Source organism: Sus scrofa, chromosome 6, assembly GCF_000003025.6.
Source record: "Sus scrofa isolate TJ Tabasco breed Duroc chromosome 6, Sscrofa11.1, whole genome shotgun sequence".
Classification (NCBI taxonomy): Eukaryota; Metazoa; Chordata; class Mammalia; order Artiodactyla; family Suidae; genus Sus; species Sus scrofa.
Genome location: NC_010448.4, coordinates 53,004,791 through 53,028,814, shown reverse-complemented (window position 1 = coordinate 53,028,814; position 24,024 = coordinate 53,004,791). Strand labels below are relative to the sequence as shown.

The following is a 24,024-nucleotide window of genomic DNA, read 5'->3' as shown; positions in this document are numbered from 1 at the left end:
TTAAAAAGTGCAAGAATCTGACAAGGGTCTGCATTGCACAAGGCAAGTCATGGAATGTGGGGCTGGATGGGGCCAAGAGCCTTTTTTTTTTTTTCTCTGTTCGCTGGAACAATGCTCTCTGAAACTTCAACCACTGAGCACCTAATTCAGTTAGGCTACTACGCATACCAGAGACAAGAGAAGCAGGCTATGGAGCGCAGAAGGCTGGCAGCCCCAAAGAGGGCCCGTTTCATTTGCTAACTCCCACACCCCAACAATCTTTGCCAAACCGTCACAGATTGGATCCCCTTCCCAAGTGGGCTACCCATCTCCTGAGGTACTAGAAACCACAGGCCAATTACTGTGCACTGCCTGGAGACACAGGGAAATCCATTTTTATGATAACATCAACATGTAACACGGGCAAATATGAAATCTGAAGCAAAGGGAATAAAGACCTTTCCTGTCTGGGGCTGGAAGCTTCCCGCACCACCCCTAATTCCCAAGGGATCCTGTCTGGATCACTCAATCTCTGAGATGACAGGAACAGGGGTGGGAAAGTTTGAAAAGCTTCAGAGATGCTTCTACAATGACAATTGTTTTTAATCTGTCCAGACCTGCCTGCGCCCCCTTGTGACCACAGGCCCACATTGCAGAGCAAAGCGTGTAATCAGCTCAAATTTTCCAAGTCAGATTCATGCCAGGATCCCGGGACTCAACACTAATGTGGGTCCAGAAAGAGGCCGCGCCAGAAGCGCAGCCCTAGCCTCAACTGAGGCAGGAGCAGAGGTGACCAGGAGGGCTGGAGAATTGAGTTCCTGCTCCCAGAGGACACCAGCTTTTTGTTTGTTTTCACTAACTACAGTAGTGCTGAAAAGGAACTGATTTATTCAAACTAGCCAGACAATTTAACCTCAAGGAGGAAGCCATGTGAGGGTGAGGAGCCTCCAGCTGCAGCATCAAGGCAAACCTGGTGCTCCAATGACAGCTGTGACCGGCCCAGCTCTGGGACTTGGGGCATGTTCCTTAAGTGTCACTTAACTTTTATGAGACCACTGCTCACTTTTACTCCCACTATTACAACTGCTGTCAATGAGTACAGCCACTACTTAACTGAATTATTCAATAGACAACTAGATCAGAAGCTTCTATGAACTCTAGAATTTGAGCAGTCTAACTCTTGCTGCATAACCCAGAAAAACGGTGGCAGGAGTGGTGACAGAGGGGATGATCTCTGTTGTGTTAATGTATCCAGGGGTACTTGGAATTGGGGGAGTTCCCGCCATGGCACAGTGGGTTAAGAATTGACTGCAGTAGCTGCTGAGGAGGTGCAGTTCTATCCCTGGCCTGACACAGTAGATTAAAGGATCTGATGTGGCCACATCTACAGCGTAGGTTGCATTTGCAGCTTGGATTCAACCCCTGGCCCAGGAACTTCCAAGTGCTATGGTACAGCCATTAAAACAAAAAACCCCCCAAAACCAAAAAACCCTAGCAATTTCGGAGTTCTCTTGCAGTGCAGCTGGTTAAGGATCTGCACCGTCACTGAAGGAACCTGGGTCTCTACTGTGGTGCGGGTTTGATCCCTGGTCTGGGGAACTTCCATATACTTGCAGGCACAGCCAAAAAAAAGGCAATTGGTAGGATCACTCCCTGTCAGAGAAAGACGTTTCTAACACGGAAGAAAAACAAACAAATTCTAAAGCAAATAACTTTATTTCTACCATTTCTTTTTAAAGAACCAAGGAAACATAGAAAATATAAAAAAACACAAACAGCTGCAATTCGGGGGAAGATGAAAGACACACACAGCCCTCACGTGCTGTGCCTCCAAAGCGTCCCTGCAGCGCCACGAAGGGCTCCTCCGTCCCAGCTAGATCCCAATGTTCCGAGTCCCAGGGGGGTGGGACCCAGGAATCTGCCTTTTTACAAGCTTTCCCACTAATATTCAATTGGCAAGGGCTCATTCTAATACCCAAGAGGACTTGGTAACATTTCTTCTCTTCCAAAAGCCTGGCTGGAACTCAACTAATCCTAAACTAAACCCCAAGAACAGCACACCAGATGCCACCTGTTGTTTTTCAGAGTTGAAAACTTTGGAGGAAATACATTCCACCTGCTATGGTTTTTCCTCTCTAAGGGCACCTGTCTGCATTTGGAACTGTGGTTCCACGAGTGTTTCATGGGTCCCGGGCCTTACTCCCCACCTGAAGTCATGCTCTTCTCTGTGCGATAGCAGGCGGGGACTAAGTCCACGAAGGTGGCAAGAGGCTCCAGTGCAACAAGGTGAGCTGGCTCCCGGCCAGCACCTCCAGCGATCCCTGGGGGGCTGGTGGGGCCAGGAGGACACCAGGACTGAGAGGCCTGAGAGGGGGCTTCCCGGTGCTGGCCACTCAGGCAAGCTGCAGGCCTGGGGCTGGCGGGGAGACAGCCAGGACCTAGGCCCCTTGTTTGGCAGCTGCTGGTGCTGAGAAGGGGCACATCTGCAGGACCTCCCTGCTCGCAGGACACGGTTCATACTGGTTCAAGGACCTCGATTTGCCCTGCTTGGAGATGCCTTGCCGGGGGACAGGGGACGGGGACCCCGTATGGGCGGGCTGCGAGTTGGCATCTTTGGGGCCGCCAAGTGTGGGGTTCACTTGGGGCCGAGGCACTCCACAATCCCACTCCCCTTCATGCCGTCAAAGAAGAAAAAGTTGTTGTGAGGAGGGTCCCTCTGAGACAGGGCCTGGGGAGAAAAACAACAGGGTTCAGCTCAAGTGCTTTAAAAGGGATAAAATGAAGAGGAGAGAATAAACCTCGAAATCCAGACCTTTCTAAAAGCAACAGTGGTTCCCAACAGAGGTTGATTTTGCTCCCCAGGGGCGATTCGGCTCTGTCTGGAAACATGGGATTGGAATGGTCCCTTACCAGCTGTGCGTCCTCAAGCAGATGGCTTAGCCTCTCTGACCTTTACTTTCCCCATGTAAAATGGAAATAACCAGTCTTATCCTAGGGATTACAAGAGATGCTGTACCTCAAATATCTAAAACAAGGCCCAACATGGCAATGCGCCGCTTGCAAACGGCTGTAATCATTATTTATGACTATTCCACTGAGAAAGGCAGTGATTCATTCCAACACGTCTCGGGGCGCAGTCTTCATCACCTGGGGGGATGCCCTCCGTAGGAGCCGAGCTGCCTGCCTCCACAGCTCAGGCCAGGCGGGGATCTGGAGGGCTGAGAGATGCTACTCAGCTATGGAGATGGAGATTATCTCGTGGGGTTAACAGAAGTTCACAGCACTCTCAGAGATGGAGTCAGAGGCCCTGAAATTACACGCTGAACCACATGTGTACTTGGAAAAGGTCCATAGGTGACAGTGAGTTTTCTTAGAGGTTGCAACCCAAGAAGGGTTCCCATTTCAAGAGGAGGACATGGGCGTTCCTGCTGTCACTCAGCAGTAACGGGTCTGACTAGCATCCCAGGAGGATGCGGGTTTGATCCCTGTCCTCGCTCAGTGGGTTAAGGATCTGCATGTAGGTCACAGACATGACTCAGATCTGGCGTTGCTGTGGCGTAGGTCACAGACGCGGCTCAGATCCGGCATTGCTGTGGCTGTGGTGTAGGTCGCAGACGAGGCTCAGCTCTGATGTGGCTGTGGCTGTGGTGCAGGCTAGCAGCTGTAGCTCTGATTTGACCCCTAGCCTGGGAACCTCCATATGCCACGAGTTCAGTCCTAAAGAGACAAAAAGACAAAAAAAAAAAAAAAAAAAAAAAGAGGAGGACATCACCTATGCAACCTGCCAGGCAAGGTTTCGAGGTTCCAGGGAGCACCGTGCTGTCACTCACGAGGTTGGGAATGCACTCTAAACACCCGGAATCTCTCCTCCTTGACCTGGGCACCAAGCCCAATCCACTTCCTCACCCAAAAAATGTAGACAATATACCTATTCCAAGTGGTTATTCCAGAAATAACCGTCCTTCTGAGGAAAATGTTTTTAGCATCTACTTTGTGTCAAGTATTAAGGATTCTGAAGTCCCTGCCGGCCGGGGGCTTGGCTGAGACAGAGGTTTGCTTCTCTGGGCTCATATATAAAATGGGAAATAAACGGCACCTGTCCACTGGGGCTCCTGATGAGTATGAAATGTGATCAAGCCTGTAATGTGCCAGCCACATGGTAAATTCTCAATAAATGGGAGCTACTATTACTAAAGGCTGCCAGGGGCCCTTCCCTAATATCTGAGGACCACAAGCACTCAGCTGGTGGAAGGACCACAGGTAGAATTCCTAGACCCGAGACCCCAAGTTCCTGGAGATGATACAAAGCATTTTAATGGGGTGCCTGCACGGCTGCTGTCAGCATCGCCCCAGCACTGCAGGCAGGGAGACCAAGTAAGACAGTGGGGAGAGAAGAGGGCGATTAAACCTAAGCAAGGAGACACGCCAGAGGCTGTGGAGAGACCACGTGGCATCTGGAATGACAGAAGGAAGGAGGGAAACACTGATGATTCCAAAGGAACAGGCTTGGGTCTCCCCCATCTCCCGAAGTTTCCTTGTTACGGGTAGTCAGATGGTCCCGCCAGGGAGAAGGGGCAGATCTGCACCCTCAGATGGCAGGACTTTACCGGAGCAGGAACGGTGCTAAGTAGGGGGGAGTGGCGGGGACAAGGCAGCAGGGCACGGGGTGAACATGGGCAAAGGTAAAGTGCTTCCCAAGCAGGATGGGGGTAGGAGGAGATTCCAAACACGCCCAGAACCAAGAATGCAGAGTGCTCTGGCGACCCGGATCCGGGATAAACAGAAACGAGATGCTGGGCGACAGCTGTGCCCGGCAGGCAGGAAGGAGGGGGCTGCACCAGAGGCTGTGACTGAGACGTGGAGAGGCCGCTGCCAACAATGGGGTCAAGGTGACCTACGCGACCCCCAATCTCCATCCCACGTGAGCACCTCAGGAAGCAGCTTCTCAATGGGATGTGTAGAGGAGGCCCAGGGTGCAGGGACAGTGGCCCCAGGCCCACGCAGACAGCACTGGACAGCAGTGGTGCTAGGGAGGGCACCGGAGGCCGGATGGCCAAGTGATGCACAGGTTCTGAAAGCAGACCGAGTGGGCTCAAGCCCTAGCCCCACTGCTTGTCTGCCTCCGTGCCTCCTTCATGCAACAAGGATCACAGCAGCTTCTATCTCTTGGGTGTTGTGAGGATAAAATGAGTCTATCCACGGTCTCCGGGGGGTAGGTACATAATGGGCTCTCAATAAATGTTACCTACTGTTGTCATCATTACAAGAGACAAAAAGAACGGTAATGTCCCCCCCACCCATTTATCCATCACTGCACTCTCTCCTGCCAGGTCTCCCTATAGGCAGCCTTAGGTTTAGGGAAAGGATTCTGTCCAGAGAGAATGAAATGAGAGAGAAAAAGAGCCTTAAGAAGACGGCAGGGGCACCACAGGATCAGCGGGTCTCTGCAGCACCAGGTTCGATCCCTGGCCCAGCACAGTGGCTTAAAGGCTTTGGCGTTACCGCAGCTTGGCTCGGATCTGATCCCTGATCCCTGGCCTGGGAACTCCATATGCCACAAGGAGAGACAAAAGAATAAGAAAAAAAAGGAAGAAGACGGTGGGATCATCAAGTTGAGTCAAGTGCTTCCAGAGCAAATTTACAGACAAAGCAATAAGAGCTGGTCTCTAAATCGTCCTAAGCTCGAACCTGACATGTAAACAGACAGGGGGAAATCATTTAAGCTGACATGACTCTGCTCCATCAAAGAAAAGGAAAAACCATGACTGCAAATCCACTAAAGCAGTCAAGAATTTGCAAAAGGCAAATTCAACATCTTTGAGCAAATATCAGGTCCCCCCAAAAAGGTAAAATCTATTTCAGGGTATGCTACAGTTTGGCAACCCAAATGTTCCAGAAAAGACTCCAAAGGCTGTGCTAATTACTGGTTGCATGACCTCGGATAAAACACTTCCCTTCTGAGGGGACAACACTACCCGGTATTGACTCCCCCTCTCCACACAAGCCCCGGACGTGCGCATTAGCAAGGGCACTCTGACGCCACGGTCATGGACCGAGAGAAACTGTATCAAGGAGAGGTGGAGCAGCAGAGGTTTTGGGGTCCCTTTCTGGCCCTCAGTGTCTACCCCTTGAACGGGGACCATGACAGTGTCCACTTCATAGAGCTGTGAGAAGCAACTGAATACCTGGCAAATATTATAAGCACCAGATAACTAATCTGTAGAGTTAGGGGCTGGCAGACAGCACCTTCCAGGCACCTTGTCCGGCTCTGGGCTTAGCACAAAGCAAGCACTTGAAGGTCATTTGCTGAATGCCCAGCTGGATGGGCTGGAGAGAATAGGATGGGGTGGGAAAAGGAAGGAAGAGGATGGGGAGGGCAGGAAAAAAGGATGAGTGACGGCAGATAAGCCAGGCAGCTTGCTAAGACAGTCCTGGGTTCTCTCTGCTGGCACATCTACAAGGGGATGGTGCAGTGGGTCAATGGTCTTTGATTCCACAGTGACTTTTACCTTCACAATTTCCTGAGCCAGGATCCCTCCAACCACTGCACACACTGGGGCCATCTCAGAGAAGCAGTACCTGAAAGAGAAGACAAATGATACGGAGCCCCGAGGAGCAGGAAGGCTGGTGAGACATTTGGGAAAGGTCAGTAGTGGACTAGCCTGAATGAACACATCTCCTACCGGGAGGAGTCAATCCAGACAGCCACACCAATGCTGGCATCTAGGCGTGAAAATGAAATCTGATCCAGGAGGTTAGTAGGTGGCTGGGAAAGACCTCTGAACCTTGGCAAGCAAGAACTGTTTCACAACATTTTTTTTTAAGTTAAAGGAAAGACTATATTTGTGCATCCTAAATATATCAGATGTTTCAGTGCCCCAGTCACATTCTCGCAATTCTCTCCTTACCCACAATGGGCAGTGGGGTCTGTATGTTATTCCCAGACAAATGTCAGGAGCAGGCCTGTGTTAACATGCACGAGGCCTGGGAAAGTTAGGGCCTGAAATTACAGCACGGGAGTAGAAAAAAGCCTTCACTACCCACGTAGATACCAACCCTTCTAGGCCAGGATGGGGCATCCAGAGGACAAATTTTAGCTAATATTGCCACCTGCCCCTCCAAGTCACCCATCCTGGACAGCAAAACGCTTCCTTCCACCACCTCTCCTGAGGAAGCATGCCTCGCCAGTTCCCACCCCTGAACACAAAGATGGTTTTTAGGTGAGGAAACTGGGTGCAGGCAAGTTAAAGGGTAAGTTTCCCTATGGAACCTTACCTCCAGAAGACCGCCTCCAATCTTCTCAGTTTGCCACACATCCTTCTGGACTTTTTAGTTTATTTTTTATTTTTTTTTAAAAGAACTTTTGTTTATTTTGGAGGGGGGGACGCAAAAGTTCCCTGCCAGTGATCGAATCCATGGCATAGCAGTGACCCAAGTAGCTGCAGTGACAATGCTGGATCCTTAAGCTGCTGTGCCACCAAGAAAACTCCTAGACCTTTTTATTTTTTATTTTATTTTTTATTTTTTAAATTTTTTGCTTTTTAGGGCCGCACTTGAGGCATATGGAAGTTCCCAGGCTAGGGGTCAAATTGGAGCTATAGCTGCTGGCCTACACCACAACCACACCAGATCCCCAACCCACTGAGCAAGGCCAGGGATCGAACCCACATCCTCATGGATGCTAGCTGTGTTTGTTACTGCTGAGCCACAGTGGGAACTCCTAAACACACATAATTTAAAATCCAGTAGAGCAATTATGATTTGTGGTGTTCTAAAACCTCCTGATGTATAGTTAAGCTGTTCAACATTGAAATAACACATACTGCAATAGGTGTCCAAACAACTCCTTACAGCAAATTTCTAAATACAGAACTGCTGAGTCCTGATACATTCTCCCAAAATGCCCTCCGGAAAGGCTAGATCCATTTAACTGCCATCAACTGCGCTTGGGGGTGCCCATCTCCTCATACCCTGGCCAGGATGTTCATCCACAGAGGCAACGTCATCCCTCGTATCAAGGTCCATTAGAGAACTATAAAACACATAGAGGACTATACCAAAGAGAAACTAGCCACTCCTAATTCAACTACACAAAGATAATCAGATGCAGGAATATTTTTCCTAAAAAGAAAATTCACCTGGAGTTCGCGTCGTGGCTCAGTGGTTAACGAATCCGACTAGGAACCATGAGGTTGAGAGTTTGATCCTTGGCTTTGCTCAGTGGGTTAAGGATCCGGCATCGCCATGAGCTATGGTGTAGGTGACAGACTCGGCTCAGATCCCGAGTTGCTATGGCTCTGGTGTAGGCTGGTAGCTACAGCTCTGATTCGACCCCTAGCTTGGGAACCTCCATATGCTGCAGCTGAGGCCCTGGAAAAGGCAAAAAAAGACCGAAAAGAGAAAGAAAATTCACCCATATTCTATGCGATCTTTCTTTCTTTAAAAGTATATCATCTTGGAGTTCCCGCTGTGGCACAGTGGTTAATGAATCCGACTGGGAACCATGAGGTTGCGGGTTCAATCCCTGGCCTTGCTCAGTGGGTTAAGGAATCCAGCATTGCCGTGAGCTGTGGTGTAGGTCGCAGACGAGGCTTGGATCCCGCATTGCTGTGGCTGTGGTGTAGGCCGGTGGCTACGGCTCCGATTCGACCCCTAGCCTGGGAACCTCCATATGCTGCAGAAGCCACCCTAGAAAAGGCAAAAAGACAAAAAAAAAAAAAAAAAAAAAAAAAAAAAGAAAGAAAGAAAAAAAAGTATGTCATCTCAACAAAATGTTACTAGTAAATCAAACCAAACCAGCAACATGTAGATGATGAAGGGGGATTTATGCCAGGAATGGAAGGTTGGTTTAACATATGAGATATCAATGTAGTATGCCAAATTAATTAATTAAAGGACAAAATAACACAAGATCACTTTGACAGACAAGGAAAAAGCATGTGACAAAAATCCAGCACTATTTTTTTTTTTTGGCCACACGCAGGGCATATGGAAGTCTCTGGGCCAGGGATCGAATCTGAGCCACAGGTGAGATAACACCGGACCCTTTAACCCACCGTGCCATAGTGGGAACTCCCCCAATCCAGCAATATTTCATGATAAAAACACTCAATAAACTGAGAAGGAAATTTCTTCAAACTGATAAAGGGCATCTATGAAAAATCCATAGCCAACATCATACCCAATGGCAAAAGACTAAAAGCTTTCCTCTTAAGATCAGAAAACAAGGCAAGGAGTTCCCGTCGTGGCGCAGTGGTTAACGAATCCGACTAGGAACCATGAGGTTGTGGGTTTGGTCCCTGCCCTTGCTCAGTGGGTTAACGATCCGGCGTTGCCGTGAGCTGTGGTGTAGGTTGCAGACGTGGCTCGGATCTGGCGTTGCTGTGGCTCTGGCGTAGGCTGGTGGCTACAGCTTCGATTCAACCCCTAGCCTGGGAACCTCCATATGCTGCGGGAGCGGCCCAAGAAATAGCAACAACAACGACAAAAAGACAAAAGACAAAAAAAAAAAAAAAAAAAAAAAAAAACAAGGCAAGAATGTCTGCCATCACTACTTCTATTCAACACTGTACTGGAGGTTCTTGCCCAGGCACTTAAGAAAGGAAAAAGAAATAAGGGATACCCAGATTGGCAAGAAAGAAGTAATAATATATATTCACAGATGACATGATTTGGTATATAGAAAATACTAAGAAAACCACAGAACAATTATTTGAACTACTAAATTCAGCAAGGTTGCAGAATACAAGCTCAAGACACATACGGAGGAGTTCCCGTTGCGGAGCAGCGGAAACAAATCTGACTGGGAACCATGAGGTTGAGGGTTAGATCCCTGGCCTCGCTCAGTGGGTTAAGGATCTGGTGTTGCCATGAGCTGTGGTGTAGGTCACAAATGCGGCTCGGATTGCTGTGGCTATGCCTGGCAGCCGTAGCTCCAATTCGACCCCTAGCCTGGGACCCTCCATATGTCGTGGGTGTGGGCCTAAAAAAAAAAAAAAAAAAAAAAAAAAAAAAAAAAAAGATACAAATGGAAAGATACACCCATGTTGATGAAGCAGAAGACTTAATACTGTTAAAGATGGCAATACCGGGAGTTCCCACTGTGGCTCAGCAGATTAAGACTCCAACCAGTATCAATAAGGATGCAGGTTCCATCCCTGGCCTTGCTCAGTGGGTTAAGGATTCAGCATAGCTATGAGCTGTGGTGTAGGTTGCAGATGCAGCTTGGATCCTGAGTTGCTGTGAAACAGACTGGCAGCTACAGCTCCGATTTGACCCCTAGCCTGGGAATTCCATATGCCACGGGTGCGGCCCTAAAAAGGGAGGGGGGGAAAAAAACAGATGGCAATACTTTCCAAATTAATCTATACAGGAGTTCCCGTCGTGGCGCAGTGGTTAATGAATCCGACTAGAAACTATGAGGTTGCAGGTTCGGTCCCTGCCCTTGCTCAGTGGGTTAACGATCCGGCGTTGCCGTGAGCTGTGGTGTAGGCTGCAGACGTGGCTCGGATCCCGCGTTGCTGTGGCTCTGGCATAGGCTGGTGGATACAGCTCCGATTTGACCCCTAGCTTGGGAACGTCCATATGCTGCAAGTGTAGCCCTTTAAAAAAAAAAAGAAGAAGAAGAATGGGTCATGGACCTATAGAGAAAAACTAAAACTATAAAACTCTTAAAAGAACATACATGTAAAAACAGAGAAAAAAGATAAACTATATTCCATCAAAGTTAAAAAGTTGTACTTCAAAGGATACGATCAAGAAAGCAAAAAGGAGTTTCTGTCGTAGCTCAGCAGTAATGAACCCAGCTAGCATCCATGAAGTTGCGGGTTCGAGCCCTGGCCTTGCTTAGGGGGTTAAAGGGCTGGCGTTGTCGTGAGCTGTGGTGTAGACTGGCAGCTGTAGCTCCGATTTGACCCCTAGCTTGGGAACCTCCATGTGCTGCAGGTGTGGCCCTGAAAAAAAGAGAAAAAACATGAGTAAAGACACATAGAGAAGTCTGTGAGGCGAAACCCCAAACTGTCAGCAGTGGCTGCTTCTCACTGGGAGGACCATGGATGATCCTTTTCTTCTCTTTTATGCTTCGTGGCAACGGGCATTGGTTACTTTCATAGTCAGAAGAGCAATAAAGCGCTCTGGAAAGACTATAAATAACGTAACACGAAGGACAGAGCAAGCAGAGCGCGGACAGATGAGGGAAACGGAGATTTGGGCACGGCTTTCCCTACTCAAGTGAGCGCGCCTTGCTGGGAGCTGGCTGGTAGCAGGCAATTTGTGAGGGAGCTCAGCTGCCAGACGGCAGCCCGTTTCCCTGCCGCATCCTCTCCCATCTCAGGCCTTACCCCCACCAGCCACAGGCAGCCCTGGAGAGGCTATCAGACACTTCTTACTTAAAGGGCTAGTCCGGCTGTTAGCAGTTAGACTATGGCTTTCTACTTTTGGGAAGCGGCGCCTCCATCACTGGCTGGCGATGCAGATGCAGACCGTTCATCACGCTAAATGCTCAAATTAGTCATCCAGCTGTGAGCTCACGGCCCAACACTCAGCACTGGGTGTACTTGGTGGCACAGCCCAGCAGGGTCTGCTGAAACCAGAGTGCTGCAGGAGCCTGCCCCCTTCCTGCTGTGAAGCCCAGAGTGGACACCACTGGGTTCTCACATGCTGTCCCCTCCTCCACCTGCCTTAGCCTGAGACAGGGACCCTGGCCCAGTCTGCAGTGTCAGCCCCTGACCTCCTGGTGCCAACTTACAAAAGCACCTTGTAGACAGCTGCCTCTTTTTGCTGAGGGCTTGGCAGGTGGTTCAAAGCCCGCCACTGGTCTTAAACTGGGTGAGGTTTGCTAGTGTCTAAGCGAGGTTCCCAGCCACGAGTAAAGAAAGGACTAGACAAAGAAGGGACTCTGATGCACCTTATCCCTAAAAAGGAACCAAGGCGGTGTGCTCTTACCAGAGGTGAGCACTGTCGAGAGATCTTGGGTGGCTATTTACTAAAACCTCAGACAAGTGACTGTATTTTTCTGAGCCTTAGTTTCTTCATTTAGCTCACAGAAAATAATTAATAAACACTTAGAAGCTTGTTATAACTGTTTGATGTGGCTGTGCTGGTACAGCAAAGAATGGCTTCAAGACGCCGTAGTATCGTTATTAGCTAGGTCACCTCACACTAGCCACTTCACTTCTCTGAGCTCTATCCTAACTTTCCCTCACCTAAAAAATGGGCTGTTGTCAAGAGAGAGCAGATACATGCAGCAACTACCCTGACGCCTGGTATTCTAAGAGCTGCCTGATAAATGAGAGCCGCCATCACTGCTGCAACAAGCTGGGGGCATGGAAAAGCAGTGTAGGGAGCCCCCAGAGACACTGCGAATGAGAGTGAGCAGATGATCTGGGACTGCCCGGAAGGGGTTCCACCCCAGTTGCCCTTTGGACCTTTCCCATCTACTCCTCAACCGGACGGTACAAGAGCGCAAGACTGATCATCCATGGGGCAAGCCTCCCGGGGCTGCTAAGTCACCAGTGGAGGCCAGTGGGGCAACATCTACCAAACCATGAACCACATTCTTCTGACCCGCCACCCCCTCCCAGTAGTTTACCCTGCAGTTACACCTGCACACGTACAAATGACACACAGACGAGGTCAGAAACCACTGCACACTTACATGACAACAAAAGCCTGACCACGACGGACTGACTGGTTCAACCAACTACTGCTCCCATTCGAATACCACAGAGCCGCAGTACGAGGGCGGAAACTGTATGGATCTGGAAGCATCCCCAGAAGATAACGTGAAGTGAAAAGAGGTGTAGCACAGTGTATGCAGACATTACAGACAGAACCTGCACTTCTACTTTTCATATCCTGTTGTTGTACTGACAGAGGGGCAGAGGTCACAGGAGGTGACAGAACGTGGCAAAGGAGGCTCTCCTCAGGGCTTTTGGTCCTAATAAAGCTTCTCTCCAAATAAAGGCAAATATTGCAAACAGACGTTTACTGACCCGGGTTAAACGGTGAGAAATACGGAGACCAACCTGACAAAGTCCTCGGGAAGCAGGTCAGGATTAACACCCAGGGAGTCGAGCACATCATTCCGAATCTGGAGCAACAACTCAGAGTCTTCCCCAAAGGTGTCAGAACTTGGATCTCTTCCTTTATCTGTGCGGAACTTCAGAAGCACTGGGAAAGGAAAAAAGGAGGTTAAAAAGCAAATCTTTTCATGATAAATAAATGCTGATAGATGTTGATAATTAAGACTTTTTAAAAATTCTACAGGAAGTAGTACAATTATTAAAATGTGGGCTACGAGTTCCTTTCATGGCTCAGCGGTTAATGAACCCAACTAGGATCCATGAGATTGGGGGTTCAATCCCTGGCCTCACTCAGTGGCTGGGGATCTGGTGTTGCCGTGAGCTGTGGTGTAGGTCACACATCCGGCTTGGATCTGGTGATGCTGTGACTGTGGAATAGGTGGTCAGCTGTGGCTCCGATTCCACCCCTAGCCTGGGAGCTTCCATGTGCCGTGGGTGCGGCCCTAAAAAGAAAAAAAAAGCAGGCTGGGAGTTCCTGCTGTGGTGCAATGAGTTAAGACTCTGACTGCAGTGGCTCGGGTCGCTGTGGAGGTATAGTTTCCATCTCTGGCCCAAAGGAGTGGGCTAAAGGATCCAGTGCTGTCACACCTGTGGGACAGGTTGCAGTTGCGGCGTCAGTTCAATCCCTAGCCCAGGGACATCCATATGTCAAGGGTGTGGCCACAAAAAAACCCAAATGTACGCCAAGTGAAAAACACGCTTTCATTTATTTTTATTACTTTTTTTGTTTTTTGTCTTTTCTAGGGCCGCTCCCGCATATGGAAGTTCCCAGGCTGGGGGTCTGTCCAACAGCACAGCCACAGCAATGCCAGATCTGAGCCGCATCTGCGACCTACACCACAGCTCACAGCAATGCTGGATCCTTAACCCGCTGAGCGAGGCCAGGGATTGAACCCGCAACCTCATGGTTCCTAGTTGGATTCGTTAACCACTGAGCCACAACGGGAACTCCACCTTTTTCATTTATTGACCAAAGAGTCAGAGAGGTCATCGTATAATTACCAAAATGACTAAAATGACCATGTTGAGTGCCATGACAGTACAATGGAGGATCGGACATTCTCTATAGGGTGCTGTCGGGTAAAGAGAGCTTGCCTGAGGAAGCAGCACGGAGGAAGCAGCACGAGTGAAGCATGTGTGGGTTGGGGAAGAAGGGTGAGGGAGCGGCCAGCACAGGGAAAAGGCCCTACTGTGACCCAGCAGAGAGGTCAGGAGAAGGAGGCATGCATTCTAGGCATCAGTTCAAAGGCTGGACTGCTTCAGCCAGAAAGGCCAGCCAAGTGCTCAGATTCATCAGACCGGCGCATCAGCACAGACACAGCCTCCCTCACTCAGTACAACCATTATGTCAACCTCAGAAACGGATGTGTCATGTTGGATGTGAACCAGAGGACAGGTTCAGATGATGGCAGCACATAAGAGCTCCTATGTAAGGAGACCCTAACAAGGCTCCGTTTCAGCCTGAACAAAAAGACAGGCAGGAACATAAGATCAATTAAAACACAAGCACCTTCCACTGCCCACGACACCCTGTCCCAGTGTGCACTGCAGACTGGGTGGGTGGCATTCCTGATCCACACATGCTCCCCAGGGCAGGCAGCCAGCCCAACCGCCAGGAGCCTGTCTCTAGGGCATGACTCCTCCCACATTACAAGATGCTTTCAGGGCAGAGGCAGAGCTGTGGAGACCCCGGGTGACCTGGGAGAGCCCCTCATACTCTAGTTTAAAGTGCTTCCATTTACGTTTCATCACAATTTGCTGACTAAAAAGGTGAACGTATCCAGGAAGTGACACTCCCTCAGTACGAGGGCCTCGTCCTTAAAAACTGAGGTGGATTAAAAACCCAGGCCAGGAGTTCCCATTGGGGCTCAGTGGTTAACGAACCCAACTAGCATCCATGAGGTCGTGGGTTTGATCCATGGCCTCGCTCAGTGGGTTAAGGATCCAGCATTGCTGTGGCTGTGGTGTAGGCCGGCAGCTACAGCTCTGATTTGACCCCTAGCCTGGGAACCTCCATATGCCCCAGGTGTGGCCCAAAAAGACAAAACAAAAAACACCTCAGGCCATTGGTTTGAGGCTCTTAAAAATGCAAGTATTTGGAACTCACTCCAGGCTAATGAGTCATTGTCCTGCTCTTTCTTAAGACTCACAAATCATTTTGGTGATGAGCAGCCTAGGTTGAGAAGCACTCTCCCAGAAGCAGCACCAACTCATTCATGTGCCAGCGTGAGCGAGCACGCAGTGTGTGCCCCGCTGACCTAGGGGCTAAAGGTCTGGTGGTGAGCAAGGGAGTCCTGGTCTCTGCAGTCTGAGGGCAATGGGGGCTGGGGGGTGGGGGACAGGGAATTTAGGAGCCGTGCCGGATGGCTCCACTGAAGCCGGCAAGAAGTTCAAAAGTAGGTTATACAGTGCTTCAAGAAGATCCCGAACCGTGGAGGCCCAGGTATCAGGGTTCATGGAGGCTGTGGCCAAGCAGCTTCTGGGCCACGCTTTTCTCAGTGCCAGTGTTGGAGGAAGACCCTGGTCTGCATTTCTCTGGCGATTTTCCTACGCCCAGGGCTTTGCATGTCAGAGAGGTTTTGTTTGTTTTTATTTTATTTTTTTTCATTTTTGGCTGCCCCGCGGCACATAGAGCTCCTGGGCCAGGGATCAGATCTGAGCTGCGGTCTTGACCTAAGCCGCAGCTGCGGCAACACTGGATTCTTAACCCACTGTGCTGGGCTAGGGATTGAACCTGTGTCCCACCGCTCCCAAGATGCCACCAATTCCGTTGTGCCACAGCAGGAACTCCTGTTTGTTTTGAAAGGTTTCGGAATATTTATGTTGAATACTGTTTGCTTTCTGGGAATGTTACTCTCCTCTCTTTCTCAAGAACACAGCTTCCACCACCTTCAATTCTACCTGGCCACTTGGCAGCCAACTCAAAGCCGATGACGATTTGGATACTGGCTACCACAGGTCTGCCATCACCTAAGCGTTAACGTCTAGCTTTGCAGGTATATGGCTGGGGTTCCAATGTGGAGAAAACCAATGGAATCAAGTCAGCGTTTGGGGCAGGGCGGAGAACAGACTGCAGAAGCAGTGGCAGGTAACTGCTGTCTGGATCAAGCCTCTTTTGCAACAATGTCCTGTGAAGACACAGGAACCTGGAAATCTGTTAATCTAGCCCAAAGAGGATACTCCGAGGGGACGGAATCCCATGTCAGCCCAATTCCTGTCAGTCACTCCTGGGAAGAAAGGACAGCAGACCCAGAATGTCTATCAGGGTCGCCAGAGCAGATGACAGAGGCAGTGCCAAGAACAGGCTTCTTGGCCTCGCACAATCCAAGGCCCAGAGGCAACCCACACGGAAAGTGAATGAAGCTGCCTGCTTTCCAGACATCAGGGTGGGGACAGCAGCAGGGGACCCGCCCTGGCTGCCTCCTGTGTGAACCTCTTATTTCTGTGTCACTGGGACAGAGGTACCAACTGTCACAAGGGTCAGAGAGGAGAGGATCATTTTTTCAGCCCTCACCACAAAACGTTTCATCTTCTGGTTACGAAACACAGGTCTTGGAGCAAACTCAAACTACTATAATAATTGCAAAACATACAGTGCCTGCTCTGTACCAGGCACCATCCAAAACATTTTACACTCGCAATACCCCAGTGAGGCAGGTAGGTCCTAATACTCTTCCTGCTTCACAGGTGAAGAAGCTGAAGTTCAGAGATTAAGGGGCTTGTTCAGGGGAACTGCCAAAGAGCAGAGGTGCAGAAATGCAGCCTGTGCTTCTTAACCCTAACTGGATCCAGGAGAAATGGCAGGACCATTGGGAATGCAGCCCAAGGATTCCAAGTGGTCTGGCTCTTTGCATTCCCCGCCCCCGGACTCCCTCCCACAGACCACATTTTTGTGAGATGCCCTGTCCAGATGGGCCCTGCCCGTTCTTAACTGGTTCATTAATTTTGTTACTAGTTCGGTGGGTGAGAAGTAGAGGCAGAGGCCATACGAAACCCTGCCCATCAATCTCCAGAGGGTAAGACTAGTCTTATCTCAGAAAGAAATAAGATGGCATGAAGAGGAGGAGCAAAGGCAGCCAGCAGCTGGCCCCACTGTTCCTCTGGGCCCTTTGCCTATTCCTGGTGCAGGCCGCCTGGACATGGGCCGGCAGCCTGGCACCATCCAGATACTTCGCTGACCACATCTGAGGTCTGCTCAAGGCCTCCGGGAAGGGGGCCAGTCATTCCGGCCACTTATTTGTAGCAAAGCAAACAGAGGCCGTATTTTTCACTCTTTTTCTAATGTCAGCACTCCAGTAGTAGGGGTGGAGGTGGCGGGTGGAAGAAGCCCAATGTTCTAGACAGGCAGCAGCCTCAGAATTGACCCTAGACCCTGAGAAGTACTTGCTTATTAAATTCTCCCCTTTGTTCTGCCGTCCGCCCTCCCAAATAGCCAGACACACACACACACACACACACGTTGACTCTGCATTTCTGAAGAGCACCTCCCTACTCGTTTCCAGATTATGAAACTATTCCATTAAGATCCAACGTTGTCAGGGACAGAGAACTGCCCTGCCAAAGGATGACTCACTGAAAACGTATCAAAGCACTGCACAAAATAAGAGTTCTAAACTCGATTAACTTCATCTGACCCTTTTAATTAACTCAGGCTGCTGAGGTCCAGGAGGATGACATTCACTGCTACAGAGGATAGGATGGGGTCTCTGCTCAAGCTCAGGACTTGCCTATGTAATGGAAAAGACAAACTCTGAAAAGGAGAAACCAGGCACCTTTTCATGAATGAGCAGAAAAATCTTGTACATGCGAATAAACTATTACTTTTGCAAAAAGAAATTCAAATTTAATGAGTCAGAATATCAGATAAGGAGTTCCCGTCGTGGCGCAGTGGTTAACGAATCCGACTAGGAACGATGAGGTTGCGGGTTCGATCCCTGGTTTTGCTCAGTGGGTTAGGGATCTGGTGTTGCCGTGAGCTGTGGTGTAGGTTGCAGACGCGGCTCGGATCCCGCGTTGCTGTGGCTCTGGCGTAGGCTGGTGGCTACAGCTCCGATTCAACCCCTAGCCTGGGAACCTCCACATGCCGCGGGAGCGGCCCAAGAAATAGCAACAACAACAACAACAACAAAAAAAAGACAAAAAAAAAAAAAAAAAAAAAAAAAAAAAGAATATCAGATTAGTGTTATAGCAGGAATTTGGGATGCAATATTATTGATCGCTCTATTTCTTTGTAAAAATTTCCTGTTGCATTTAAATAGCATGATTATATTTAGCATAATCACTAAGGCTAGCCAAAAACTCCAGTATTTTTGTAGGAAAAAAAGATGTCAATGTTGCAAACTAGCTCCAACCAAACTGCTGTTCCCCAAAACAGTTCAACTGAAGAAAAAAAGCCAAATTTTATATAAATTGTCTGACTCATGCCTAAAGCTGTTCTGTGCCAGACACCCTTGCCCCCATCTCTCTGGTGCTCCCCAACCAACCACAGCCCCATTGTTCCCAACCTGGATCACTGAGTGGAGGCTCATCACCTCTGGGAATGGCCTGGAAATCACTTCCACTCCAGCGTTACACAACCTTCCAAGATAACAAAAAACATAGTTACCCTCTTAGCCAGTAGCCTATCTTCTAATTCTTCTTCTTCTTCTTTTTTTTTTTTTGGTCTTCTTGTCTTTTCTAGGGCTGCACCTGCAGTATATGGAGGTTCCCAGGCGAGGGGTCAAATTGGAGCCTACACCAGAGCCACAGCAACACGGGATCCGAGCTACATCTGAGACCTACACCACAGCTCACGGCAACACGAGATCCTTAACCCACTCAGTGAGGCCAGGGATCAAACCCTCAACCTCATGGTTCCTAGTCAGATTCGATAACCACTGAGCCACGATGGGAGCTCCGGCCCATAGCCTACCTTCTAAGGCAAGATGCTAGGTCTCACATTTAGTCAACTATTCATTCAATCACTATTTACAGAGTACCCATGCTGCACTGGGGGTGGTGGGGATGAGGGGGAGCAAAATGCCTGCTCCACCTCTCAGAGCATTTCACAAGAGTGACGGACAAAAACTACTCAAGAACTAGAAGAGGGAATTCTCTGATGGCCTAGCGGGTTGAGGCTCCTGAGGCTCCTGCGTTCTCACCGCTGTGGCTCTGGTTGCTGCTGTGTGGCGTAGGTTCAATCCCTGGCCCAGGAATTCCCACATACTGCCTGTGTGGCAAAAAAGGAAAAAAAAATACAAAAAAAAAAAAAAAAAAAAACAAGAGAGAACCTGAAAAAAAAGTTGCAAATCTCAAAAAAAAAAAACAAAAAAACAAAAAAAAAACTAGAAGAGGAGCTCTGAGAGAGCATGATGGGGTGGGAAAGGGATGGTCTCAGCAAAAGCCAGCACCCCCACCCTCACCCAGGGGAGACCGCCTCTTCTTCACGGCCCCCCCAGCCCCAAACATGGATGACGCCATGCTCACGTGCCTTCTTTTTTTTTTTTGTCTCTTTGCTATTTCGTGGGCCACTTTCGGGGCATATGGAGGTTCCCAGGCTAGGGGTCGAATCGGAGCTATAGCTGCCAGCCTACGTCAGAGCCACAGCAATGTGGGATCCAAGCCGAGTCTGCGACCTACACCACAGCTCACGGCAACACCAGATCCTTAACCCACTGAGCAAAACCAGGGATCGAACCCGCAACCTCATCGTTCCTAGTCGGATTCGTTAACCACTGCGCCACGACGGGAACTCCTCACGTGCCTTCTTTCTGCAAAGCCCTTCCTAGGCCTGGGGAGCTCTGGAATGGCGGGCAGTGGCGTGCAGCAATGAGGAGCACAGCTCTGGAGCCAGACTGCCTGGGCTGGATCCCTTCTTTTCCTACTTTCTGAGACCTTGCATGGTGATACAGCCCCTGAGCCTCCTCTGTGAAATGGGAATCTTTAAGAGCACCTGCCTTCCAGGGTTGAAGGATTAAGGGAACTCATTCACCTAAGGCACCAAGGTTGGAGCAAGGTGAGCACCAGGTAAACGGTGCTATTCCGGGACAGTGGCTGCTCATCCTCGACCTCCATAACCGCAGCCCACATGCCTGAGCGGAGCTGAGGTACTTGTTGGGGCCGGGATTCCTCACTCGCCTCCTCGGCAAGCGGTGGGAAGTGCAGCGCCTGGGCTCTGACCTGTACTGATGCCCTCCGCACCTGGCTCTTCCCCTTCTCGGTCTTCATCTCGATTTGCAGTTTTACAGTCATCTTTGGAAATTCACTTGCACAAGGACTGACTTGTTTCCTCCACAGACTTCAGTGCACAGTGGGGCAGAGACCCACTGTTTTTTCACTTCTCTCTACTTCATGCCTACTACAGGGCTGGCCCCATAGTAGGCACTGAGAAAATACCTGTTCTGTGGGAAGCTTCAGTGTTTGGAGAAGGAAGGAAAAGTTACACATGAGGGGAGGAGGCTCACAACAAAGTGACATGAGGTCTGCACAGCTCCTAACCAGGCCTGCTCTTTACTAATCAAACGGAAAGGAGTTCTCAAGATACCCAGGATGGATCTGTTTCTTATCAAGTGTTTACAAACAGGCCATGGAATGTCCATCAAGAAACAAAAAAGAGGGAGTTCCCTGGTGGCCTAGTAGGTTAAGGATCTGGCATTGTCACTGCTGTGGATAGGATCACTGCTGTGGCATGGATTCCATCCCTGGCTCTGGAACTCCCACAAGCCGCAAGCACGGCCACCCAAAAAAAGAAAAGAAAAAGAAACAAAAAAAAGATACACAGTGGGCCCCATCTGCCCTCAAGAAGGAAACAAGATAGAAGGCTGGCTTTCAAGGCCACAGCCAAGGACTGAAGGTACAGAATGGCTGGCCCATGGGTGTGAAGTTCAAAGGCAGGACAAAGCTGGACTGGGGAAGGCAGGAGCGTTTCCAGGAAGCCACCATAAGTTCTGCTGGCTCTCAGCCTCTCACCTTTCGAGGCTTCTGGTCATCTGCTCAGCTCCGCTTCACACCACTTCCCCTCCACTGACCTCACTTTTACTTTTCCTCTTTAACCCAGAAACTTAAAAGGAGGCGTGTGCATATATTCATTCATTCATTCATTTTTTTCATCCAGGAACACTCCCCAAGCACCCTGTGCTGGGGACTCAGCAGTAATGCAGACAGCCCCGGGCCCTGCCCTGGAAGGCAGAGCTCACAATCCACCCAGGGCACACTCAGAAGCCCCGTCGGTCACCACAGCCACACAGAACTTTGATCTCTTTCTCCAGACAACTTTACCTCCAGAGTGGCCTCCCCTGAGGACTTTTTCTGAAATGCTCCTCCTTCTTTTTTTTTTTTATTTTTTTTTTTGTCTTTTGTCTTTTTAGGGCCATTCCCATGGCATATGGAGGCTCCCAGGCTAGGGGTCTAATACGAGCTGTTTCCGCCGGCCTACGCCAGAGCCACAGCAACGCCAGACCTAAGCCACATCTGTGACCTACGCCATAGCTCACAGCAACGCTGGATCCCAACCCACTGAGGCCAGGGATCGAACCCGCAACCTCATGGTTCCTAGTTGGATTCGGTTCTGCTGTGCCATGACGGGAACTCCTGAAACGCACCTTCTGAGTGCCATGTCCTGGCCATCCTTTCACCTCTCCAATGAAACCGAGTCTCTGACCTCATCACATATTGGTGCAAAACAGAGAAAGCAAGTTGTCTCCTGCTATTTATATCTTACTCTCTTCTGAAAAGAAATTGAGGCAGCTGGATGAAAGTTGTTGATGGGAGAAAACAGAGTACTACTTCTCAGAAATGACCCGAAAATCAGATGCCATTTTTGCCTAGCAAATGAACGCCCAAGATTACTCAACCTGAGCAAGACGCAGAAGGCCAGGCTCTGTCACCCAGAGCTAGTAGGAGTGAATGCTCAGTAAACCATGCGAAGATGTGGTAGTGAGGAGCGTTACAAAAGGTCATGCCCCTTGGCCACTGATTAATTATGTATAAATGGTCGTTGCCATGTTACTCATGAAACAGAAGACCTAGAAATAATCTCACTTCCAATAATAGGATGACTACATAAAATAGGATGTATTGACAAAATGAAATATTATTCAGCTATTAGAGTTATGTTTAAACAGTTTTCAGTCACTTTAAAAAAAAAAAAAGTAACACTGGGAGTTCCCGTTGTGGCACAGTGAGTGGTTAATGAATCTGACTAGGAACCATGAGGTTGCGGGTTCGATCCCTGGCCTTGCTCAGTGGGTTAAGGATCCAGCGTTGCTGTGGCTGTGGTGTAGGCCGGAAGCTACAGCACCGATTAGACCCCTAGCCTGGGAACCTCCATATGCCCTAGGTTCGGCCCTAGAAAAAGGCAAAAAGACAAAAATAAATAAATAAATAAATAACACTTAGGTTTCAAAAGGGGGGGCAGGAATTCCCATTGTGGCTCAGCGGTAACAAACCCAGCTAACATCCATGAGGACGCAGGTTCCATCCCTGGCCTCGCTCAGGGGGTTAAGGATCCGGCATTGCCTTGAGCTGTGGTATAGGTCGCAAATGTGACTCGGATCCCGTGTTGCTGTGGCTATGGCTGGCAGCTGTAGCTCCAAGTCAACCCCTAGCCCAGGAACTTCCATATGCTGTGGGTGCGGCCCTAAGAAGACAAAAAAAAAAAAAAAAAAAAAAAAAAAAGGAAAAAGGGGGGGCATATAATAGCCTATATTCAGAATGAACTCCGCCATGTAAAAATAAAATAGAATGAGGTAGGTACAATGGTTACCCTCCTCATTTTAGAGGTGGGAAACTGAGGCATAAGATCACTAAGGACTCCACAGTCATCACACTTCTGACCCCTAAGTTATTCTGCCTCCTTGGAAACAGACAGAAGATAGAAGGCAGGCTAGTCTAAAAAAAAAAGAGAAAAAGCAAAAGGGAAATCACTTCAGATGAACTCAGCTCCCCACCCCAGAGTCCGCCAGTTTAGAATAATGCAAACCACCCACTCAGACTCTAGTCTGGCCAAATATTCTATTTTTTTTCCTCTTAAAAAAAAAAAAAAGGTCAAGTGATTCCTGAGCTTGACGCTCACCTTTAAAGTGGAACACCGACTAGTACGAAAGGCCTGTGATTTACAAAAGGAAGGGGACACAGACATGGTGAGTGCAGAGGTGCATTACGTGGGGACGAAACAGAGATCCACGGAGCCTGCTGCACGGACTCGGCTCCCAGCTTGGGCAGCTGCCCCCTCCACTCGGAGCTATTCTGACAGAGCCCTCTGCATTCAGACTCACCCTGCTGGTCACAAGCAGCAGGGAGACAGGAGCTTTTCTCCAACCCAGCACTTGAGTGGCACATGACCTTGACTCTGGGCATCTGCTCCTCTCTGCCAACCGCTCTTACCGAGGGAAGATGGCACAGGACATTCCCGTGACTGTTGTCTGACAGTCAGAGAAAAGATGTGAGGCTTTCAACAAGAATTGCAGCTGGGCTTGGGGCCCGAGAGCAGCTCAAACACAGGCTCATGCGGGGGTGGGGGAGACGTGGGCCTGCAACCAAGAAGACAAGGCAGGTTGCTGACAATGTTGCCCATTATTACAATCTGGTCTGGACCCAGTCTCCTCAGTCTCCCATCTGGAAAAGTGGGGAAAGAAAATGCCAGGGGGCTCTTGCAAAGTTTAGATTTAAAAAATGGACATAATGCTATTAGTATTAGCAAGGCTAATAATCAAAGTTGGACTGAGCACTTTGAGGTACTGGGTGATGCTTTAAACACTGACTAGGTTTGGTGAGCCTGGACAAATGACTTAGCTTCCCCAAGACTCAGTTTCCTGCTGTGAAAATGACATGATCACAGTAAGACCTACTCTCAGGAGGTGCTGTGAGGCGGTGCCGAGGCCGTGATGAAGCATTTGAAGCGCTTCGTCAACAACTGTTAAGGCACAGCCTGTAACCTGCGCCTGGCCTTCGCCTAAGCCCTGAGCACGTATGCAGCAGACCGGCG

The 24,024-nt window shown here is 49.4% G+C and overlaps 1 protein-coding gene across 2 annotated transcripts in view; it reads right to left on the bottom strand.

The window, feature by feature from the left end:
- Positions 1,677-24,024, bottom strand: part of SAE1 (SUMO1 activating enzyme subunit 1) — a 69,665-nt gene continuing 47,317 nt past the window's right edge. For both annotated transcript variants that reach the window (XM_003127243.4, XM_013998531.2), the window contains 3 exons: positions 13,005-13,149; positions 6,489-6,558; positions 1,677-2,707 (listed from right to left, as the gene is read on the bottom strand). In XM_003127243.4, the coding sequence (XP_003127291.1) occupies positions 2,615-2,707; positions 6,489-6,558; positions 13,005-13,149 (308 nt within the window). In that variant the 3' untranslated portion in view covers positions 1,677-2,614. The remainder of the gene's footprint in view (positions 2,708-6,488; positions 6,559-13,004; positions 13,150-24,024) is intronic.